The sequence below is a fragment of the Labrus bergylta genome, chromosome 3 (genome assembly GCF_963930695.1).
Source record: "Labrus bergylta chromosome 3, fLabBer1.1, whole genome shotgun sequence".
Lineage (NCBI taxonomy): Eukaryota > Metazoa > Chordata > Actinopteri > Labriformes > Labridae > Labrus > Labrus bergylta.
Window position 1 is genome coordinate 11,015,872 of NC_089197.1, and position 9,125 is coordinate 11,024,996.

The window sequence follows — 9,125 nt, forward strand, 5'->3', positions numbered from 1 at the left end:
CCTTCGCTAGTGAGAATAAAAATGGCAGACCTGCGCAAAAATGTTGCTCTAGTCTGGGGGTGGAGTCCATGGGTGGCAATATCAGGGGAGGGGAGGGGATTTTTTTTTACCAGAATCCCACTATGATGTCACTATGATGTTTTGTAGAGAAATATGCCCCATTTCTTCTCAGGAGTTTAGACCAAAGTTTTAACTTTATTGAGTGACAGAATGTTTCATTTACATAAGGAAAAATATGACAGTAAGTGGTAATGGTAAAGCACTAGAGCTAGTAAAAGGGTAAATTCATGGGGTTCATGAGTGTGTATGACTGAATGTCAGCTAGATTGTGTAAAATATAGAATAAGCACTTTAATGTTAAATAGTTTGCCTTTATTGGATAGGAAAGCTGAAAAGAGACAGGAAGGAGGAGTAGGGAATGATATGCAGCAAAGAGCCAAAGTTGGATTTGAACCCACGGCCTCTGCGACGGGGTCTGTATAAGAGACAGGTGACATTGAGTTGTTGAGTTAAATATTGCAGGGTTTGATTAATCAAAACTGACACATTTAAGAGTATAGAGCTGCACATGATGACGTCTTTTCATGTTTTTGTTAAATTAAATTAATAAATGATAAAATGTTCTTTTAACAACAACAATATTAGCTAAAACAATATGAGTTGTATATGGAATACTTCAGTATACACAGCAAGAAAAACATTTGTGTGCTATTAAGGTTAATATTTGGTGATTAACAATAAAAAAAAAAACAACAACAATAGAAAGGCAGGCATTACAGTTATTCACTTGTTACATATTGACACTGCATAATAAGAAGGCTGTGGCTTGAAAGCAATACATTCATATATTTAATATATAAGCACAAAATATTGAGTAGTAAGATGTGGTTAAACACATTTTGAGGAGCTTGGATATAAGCCGTAAATGTTTTTTTTTAGGATTGTTCCCGCATGGGAAATATCTTTATACTTCCACAACCAGTTCTCTATTCCAACCTTTATAATGAGGCAGCATGGTCCGATAACTGCCAATTCAAAATATGAAAATGGGTATCCTTAAATGAGCTGAGGCTCTATTTCTAGCTATTGCATCTAGCTTGTTGCTTTGATGCTGTTGATGTCTGGTAATGAAGGATGATAAAAGTCACTTTGGGTGGCGGTTTAGTGCAACAGATTGGAAGGTGCATGGATGCAACGAAGTGGTCAAACAAACCCTGCCCTTTCATCCAGGAGACCAGGGTTTGATTTTTGTGTGAAATTGGTTGAAAATTGTGGTTTTATTCAAAAAGCCCTTATTATGCCCTTTTTGGGGTTCATATATTTAATCTATGTACCTACTAAAGTATGTTCACAATAGCTAAAGTTCGAAAAAAGTGTCTGTTTTCATGTACTGCCACTCCATGCACCGGCTCACTTCTGACTCTCTCTCTAAGGCTCTGAAGTGCCCAAATTCAGAGTCCCCACGTGTGCCAAGTCTGATCTGATTGGTTGGCCTGTCGGCTCTGCCATAATTGGTCAGTCGCTCAGCCACTCTGGCTCCGAGGGCCGGGGAGCAAAAACATTAGCACCTTAGCACTACTGTGCTACCGCAGGCTACGGCATATCGTGGGTGTGCCACAGAAGTTAACGGGCATACAACATGAGCTGCTGGGCTTGCCACAACGAGCCAATGGGCTTAGATCAGTGATATCATACTGACAAGACCTCACACTGACAAATTGTTTTCGAGGGGGGCTAGAACCGAACGTTACATGCAGCTAATGCTGCAGCTAACAGGAGTACGTAGGAGAAGCCGCGTTACCGCAGACTTTGAATTTTTGCAAATAGATGTGCCTAAACATGCACAGGACACTTGGAAAACACACTAAAGAGCATATAAAACCAGAAAAAGCATAATATGGGCCCTTTAAGAGAGTGTACTTCTTTTAAGTCATTCCAAGTTTGTAAGTTAGTACCATACCTTGGGTAAGTAGAGTTTAACTTAGTTAAATCCAAACCAAACTTAAAGACCTTATAGCTAACCGATTCATTTTTGTGCATAGGCTAGGCCTAATAAAGGAAAACCCATTTTGCAACATTATCGATGTTATCGAAGTCTTACTTGACTTATTTTATAATAATTTACTTGACCTTTGTATTTTTAAATGCAAACCAAAAAATTACATTTTAGTTATTGCTAACTTGAATGCATAATGCTGCACTGGAAGAATTCTACAATTCTACAATTCACTTAGCAGACGCTTCTATCCAAAGCGAGGTACATCAGAAAGTACAACACAAGCAAGGATCAAGAAAAAAGGGAACAATATCAGTAAGAGCAAACGATCAGCTTTGAGTCCGATTGGACACACAGGTGCTGACAGGAAGTGACCAGAGGCAAAGCACAACATTGACGGCAGTTCTAAAGAGCTCTAATCAGTATAGAAACCATCTTACAAGTCATCGTTATCAAACAAAAACCATCGTCACAACCATCATCATCTTCATCAATAATATCGAGACCATCAAGAAGAAGAAGAACATATATGCCAAATCCCACGAGTTCAGAGTAAAAATGTATTGGCTATTAAATGTCAAAAGTGTGCACTCTTTCTCCTCTGTTCTATAATCCATCTGGCAGGGTTCATATCCAACTTCAACATGTTTAAGAGCCAGGGGTCCTGCTTCGCGCCCATTATGAACTCGTCCATGCTGATATGACCTGTGAAGCAATAGAAACATAAAGGTAAATTCCTCTTCGCTGAAACGACATAAAACTAATCAGTGTGTCTGTTCAGACTATAAAAGCACATATATGCTTACCATCTCCATCTCGATCAACTGCCTGGAAGATTCGATCCACAACCTCATCAACTGTAAGTCGCTCATCATCTGCCCCTGTCTTTTGACCTTTCTTTAATCGATAGATACTCTAGATGGAGAAAAGAAGAGAACAGTTGTATTTTGTACATGATAATTTTTTGTCCATATAAACCCACTTAAGCATAAAGTAATGCTATCAGTGATGGTGCACTCTAACTAATGCTGATTGACTTTAATAAATTACATTGTCAAGATACATATAGGTGTAAGCTTTTACTGACATATTTTCAAATCGATTGAAAATGTAACAAGTGTTGTGCTTTTTTAAATGAAGAAAAAATGAAAATAATAACATTGGAAACAAAAACACAACTTAAAAATAGAATAATTGGTGTTTATGGCTAAAACAAACACACGACCTCGTAGAAAACAGTTCAAGTCTTAGTGAAACCAAAACTCAGCAATGACTCATCTTAAGTTTAGTGCACAACTCCATATGGCGGTACAAGACATCATGTACCAAAACTCACCTTAGCAATCAAGCTAACGTAACTAATGATCCTATTTTAACCCGAACTGCAACTGCCCATGGCCCTTAAGCTCTAACATTAGCAAACAAGCTAACATAACTCATAATCCTATTTTAGTACAAACTACAACTGACAATGGCTCCTTTCTGGCATGAACTATTTCACATTAGGAATCAAGCTATCATCTAATAATACTATTTTACAAAGTAGTTTCAGTAAAAATAGTTGTCATGGTGCTCGAAACTAACCAAACTGCGATCAAGTCACAAGTGGTCATCATCGGTACAAACACTCAACAGATGAAATGCTTGTATGGTCGCAGAGTAGTTTAGGAAAAAGCAACGTGATTGTTTGTTGGAAAAAAAACGTCACTCCACACTCCACTATCCTGTCCAGAGGAAAACGGACTTTTCCACATCTAATATGAATATTTCATTTTTGAATGTTTTTTTCTTGACCCCTCCTGCTAAATACTGGGAACACTGGTTTAAATGGTGAGAGTAAACATTGTTAGATTATAAGTCAAGTCTCAAGGCTGAAAGTTAACCATATTAAGATGGATTTATATTTGGATTCAGTTAGATTCAAAAGAGACATTTCATTGAGGGAAGATGTTTTCGGTGAAGTCACTATGGATGAGTTTTATTTGGCCACTGGCATAGCTTACTGGGACACTTGACAGAGCCGTTGTTAATGCTATTAGCAACACCCATTCTTTCGCTATAATATCAACATGTTTACAAAATGTTTACTCAGTAAATAAAAGTTTCTAAAATTACAAAATTAAGTAGATTTGAAGAATGATTGTGAACAGTAAGAGGGTGAAGGAATATACATTTTTTGAAGATTAGAAAAGTAGTTGCATCCATAAAGCCAAAAGACATTTTGTTATTTAAATCGAATAAGACTTACATCGATTATTGAACGTAGTTCTTTCCTGTCTATGGAGCCGTTGTTGTCTTTGTCATACACCTTGAATGACCAGCGCAGTTTATGGTCCAGACTTCCCCGGAAAACCAGATTAAGCGCTGCCACAAACTCAAGGAAATCAATGGTATTGTCCTGAAAGGTTGGTCAAATGTGAAGGGGGGGAGGGGAGTAAGAACTGGGTTATTTTTGTCACATTTTGGTACAGTACAGAACACAAAGCTGCAACAGCTTTTACTCTCTCACCCCATTGTTGTCAAAAGCTCGAAACATGTTCTCCGCATAGTCAGACGCTTCCCCTGTAGGATCCACACCGAAAAAGCGCCTAAACTCGTGCAGAAAAAGTCGTCCACTCGGGCACTCATTCACAAATTTTTTATACATGTCCTGAATTGCTATGATATCAATCTCCTCACTGTTCTCTGTTGGCTGTGCTTGTCCCATTGTTGGATTTTCATTTATCAGTCCATATTCCTGCAGCCTTTGGATAAACTCCGCTATGGAGTGGCCTGACTTGAAACGTACATCTCACACTCTGGTCTTTTTTTAATACCCTGTGAAATCCAAAAGCTACAGTTTACGTTTGAGACAGGTGATTAGTGTGGCCTCAGGATTACTCAGGAATTAGGTTGCTGGGGTTTCCTCTCTCTGAGTGCATTGGGACTGAAGCTAAATGTAGGACTAGAGCAAACTCACAGTACAGGTTTTGTTCCGACATGCAAGTTAAAGGTACAGTATCTCAAATCCAAAAGTGTGACATGGGGCCTAATAAATGAAAAAATATAAAATAATGTAAAAATAGCAAGGAAAGCTCAAAACTGCAGTTTTGAATATATGATGTAACTTAACAGTGTCTCTAAAGGTTAGGGCATTAGCTCCCAACCTGGGGTACCGGCAACCTAGAAGGAGGCTCCGAAGATCTCGGGGGGGTGTACAAGGTTATGTGTGCTTTCAGGCTAGCGAAATTAGATTTGCACATTTTATCTAAAACTATTATAAAGCACTACTCTAATTCAAATTGTAATGAAAACACGTAATGTTCATTGCAATGCACTTTTTTAAATCATCTTTTTTTCATACAAGAAAGGGGGCTCCAATGAGCAATGTTTTGAACCACTGTGTTAGGGGACAAAAATCACAACATAGTGAAATAAAAAATGGATTGGGAAGGAAAAAAAAGGGCTGAAAGAAGCTAAAGCTTTGTTGTTGTTTTGTCTGGAGGTTGTTTCTAACAATTCTAAATGGGTATATCACCACTAAATAGCAATGCTGTGCAATGTTTTAAGAAATGCTAGAGATTTTCAAACATTGCGTGTACATGGACTTGAGTACCGCAGTTATACTGTTACCCGGTTTTGATCATATGGTGTTCACATGGACACAGAGAAACCTGGTTATTAATACCCCTGTATACTGTACAACTATTATAATTGATGACATCCCTGCGAGTGAGTTATGTTTGGTTTGACAGCTCTCAGTTGTGGCTTCAAGTCAGTGAAATGTATCTTCCAAATGGCTGGTATCCAAACCAATTGCCGTCCCTAATTAGTCATAGTGTTGTTTTTGTGTCCTGAAAAAGAAGCTAAGGGACTAAGACGCTTTCGGTCAGGCTAATTTGGGACTGGCATATCAATCTCTTTTAATTAGATTGCAATAGCTCTGAGTACAAATAGGCCACGTAGACAAGTCCTATAGAAGCCATGGACTCAGTCGCTCCCTCATTGTATTCAAATCAACTATGAGTGTGGAATACATTTTTGGGGATCATTGATGGTAACTTGTTGGCTGCTGTTTAACTCAACTCAATTATCTTGCATCCAATCCAATTGAGAAATGAATGACATTAAGTGTCTTACCACACTCTTAGATGAGTACTTACATTTTAAAAGAGGGTTACAGTCTGCACTTTAGATGATTTCAATACAGTTGAGTTGAACTCTAAATAAAAGCTGCTCCGTCTACAACCATACAATTATGTTGGGTAAAAAGGTTCTCTTATGAATGTTTAATTTATTTCTGTCTTTCTCTGTGTAGTTGCACAAATGATACAAAACAAGCCCTAAAATACCTGAGTTATTGTAATGTGACCCTGCTGAAGTATTTATGCCAACAGTATGTGTTTAATTGCTTATTTCTCACCTTGCCATGAATAATGTGCTTGTACAAAAAAAGCAGTAGTCAGTTAATTATGGTAAGTGTAAAGTTTGAGATCAGGCTGGCGACTCATTGCTTAGTGAGCAGTGCTTTCAGAAAGTGATCCACATTGAAATCCCTCGAGAGTAAATTAGAGCTTACACAACACGAGGCCCATTAGAAGATGATCTCTGGCCTCATGTATCAGACACAAATCTGATAAATTAGTGATGGATATCTTCGTAATGATTAATATTAGACAGCAGACAAAGGTTCATTGCGAGAGGTTGCGAACTACCTACTGTATGTGGTCACTTCACTGGAGCATTAGTTTCTTAGGTGATGTAAACTATTGCTTTTGTTGATCTGATTACATGGCTGCATATGGCTTGATCCTTAAATCTTTCTGCACAGAGAATGATACACTTACGACTGCTTCTCAGAGAAGCCTACAGTAGAAATGGGTTTCCACCTATATGTCGGATGCACTCCTCTGTGCATACAAGGGTGAATAATGATGAATACAAAAAATGGAGACTATTCCATCCTTAAAAGATGCATGCACATACAGACACACATTTAAAGTATATTCTGCATAACCAAAGTTGTATTTAGAAATACAGTTAACATATTTGTAGGCCTAATTCAGAGAGTCTGTCTTCTGCAACATATCCCAAATCTGAAAGGGCCTAATCCCAAAGTTGCTGCCACAATAAACCAAATGTAAGACTTTCTGTGTTTGAATCATATGATCTCTAGAAAAACAAACTTTGACCTCGATGAGACAAGCAGTTTAAATGAAAAGGATTACATACAGATTGAATTGAGAAATTGGCTCCTGATAATTCCCACAGTAAAGCCTTTACTTATACTACATCAAATCTACACAGTAGCATTCGCTGTACATTAGCTTAGCCCTTTAACTATTTAGAAGCTTACATTTAGCCCGATGTGCACTTTCTCAGGATTGTAAAGACATGGCGAAATGACACAGACCTCAAGACCTTGGACTGCTGGGTAGCATCATATTTCCAGCATTTACACCATTTACCACATCGCTGCTATATGCACAATTATGCATAAAGAAAATGCTAGAACCCTATTCATGAGCTCTAAATCCAACATTTTACACTTTATTTCAGTCGCTGTAGTTTCCTGTACACAAACAAGCAGAGAATGTGGCAGAACCGGTAACAGGCATTGAAATTACACTGCTAACTAACATTTTTAAGTTGAGTGTTGCAGAGTTACGCAGAAACAACACCGCACAAGTATGTGCTCAGGACGGAGAACGGCACTACAGCTTAATTAGAAGTAAACCAGGCTTTAGTGGTCATAGAAATGTATGAGACCTGCACATGTGATCATTTTGTGACTGACTTTTATGATTATTTCCTTCACCTTTACTTGTTACAAGTGTATTGCTGCTAGTTCCTCACCCTTCTCACATGACACACACATTTTTATTGTACAATTTTTTGAAAAAAATAAAATGCACACTAAAGGCCTCAGAGAGACAAGCTACTGTGAGAGCTGAGGAAGGTTTATAGGCCGACCTATAAGGTGGATCTTAAATTATCAGCTCAATCGTTGGCCAAGTTTAGAACCAAGAGGAGGTTTAGTCAGAGTGACCCTAAGAGGATTTAAAGAAAGGCATCACTGGCTCTTCTATTCACATCTTCAAGTTGCCAAGAAAAAGAAAACAAACAAAGAGAAAGAAAAGAAGAATCCTTATTTGCTATCATGCTATATGCATGTTATCACTTCATAGATTTTCACTGATTTACTAGAAAGCTTTATTAAATGTGTAATTTCAAGTTTTTAAGCATGAACCAAAGTAACATGCCACAGCAGTTAAAGCCGTTAGTATAAATACATGTTCCTCTGGGAAGTTAAAATACGATTCTGAGTGTACAGATCTCAAATATATTAAAAACAAACTACAAGTTTTAAATTCAAGCTAACAGAAAAGTCTGTGCTTGTTTACGCTCATGTTTGGGTTTGTGATTTGTTGGTGTAGTTCCTCAATTATAACTAACCTACAGGGGCTAAACAAGCCTAATAGGATTAGGATCTCGACGGAGGGAATCCCTCCTCAGGGGCCTGACCTCCACGTCTCTGGCTGCACTCAAATGCACTCTCGTATTTGTCTCTTGTTATAATTAGGCCTAAACATCGCCTGACTTTACTTTCATGTAGTCACCATTTGTATATGATTCTGCTGCATGCATTCAACACCAGAACAGCAGCATATGTGTCCATTTAAAGCAGAATAACTTTTAGTCCCCCCCATGCTTTGTAGTGATATTATAAGCAGTGAGTGGGAAAAATGGAGAATAAAGAGAAAACACAAAGATAGTAATAACTGGATTAAAAAGACTTGCCATGTAACAATGGGTCAAAGGTCACTCAGTTTTGTAATGTTCAATATTCTAGTAACAACATGTTTTGACCTTTTTATTGTATTAACCTGTACAATATGTTTTGGTGACCTTGTTATGAGTATTTAAATTAGTAAATAATGCTATACATATCATAGTTTGTCAAAACTGCATGTTTATTTTCCGTCCACTAGATGGCGATGTTGGTTCATGTGACTTTAAGAGTACACAGAGTGGGTGCACAATGACAATGAGAAACCAGGTAATTGTGGAAATATTTCAACAAAGAAACGGTTTCATCAAAACCATCCATTACTTACTGATATAAGAATTCAAAGAGTCCTCCACATTA

At 37.8% G+C, this 9,125-nt stretch overlaps 1 protein-coding gene across 1 annotated transcript; it reads right to left on the reverse strand.

Moving 5' to 3' along the window:
* Window positions 1-172: 172 nt before the first annotated feature.
* On the reverse strand, window positions 173-4,870 carry LOC109994344 (guanylyl cyclase-activating protein 2-like). Its single transcript, XM_020647640.2, has 4 exons — window positions 4,506-4,870; window positions 4,245-4,394; window positions 2,803-2,911; window positions 173-2,701 (listed from the first exon to the last, which is right to left on the reverse strand). Exons 1-4 carry the CDS (start codon window positions 4,701-4,703, stop codon window positions 2,574-2,576), a joined length of 585 nt encoding a protein of 194 aa, XP_020503296.1. The 5' UTR covers window positions 4,704-4,870; the 3' UTR covers window positions 173-2,573.
* Window positions 4,871-9,125: the final 4,255 nt, after the last annotated feature.

Excerpts from the sequence above, each read along its gene's own strand:
- LOC109994344 (XM_020647640.2), bottom strand. The coding sequence starts at position 4,703 with ATGGGACAAGCACAGCCAACAGAGAACAGTGAGGAGATTGATATCATA. Across the intron at positions 2,912-4,244 it reads AACTACGTTCAATAATCGAT|AGTATCTATCGATTAAAGAA; the intron begins GTAAGTCTTATT and ends TTCTCCATCTAG. Across the intron at positions 2,702-2,802 it reads AGTTGATCGAGATGGAGATG|GTCATATCAGCATGGACGAG; the intron begins GTAAGCATATAT and ends ATTGCTTCACAG.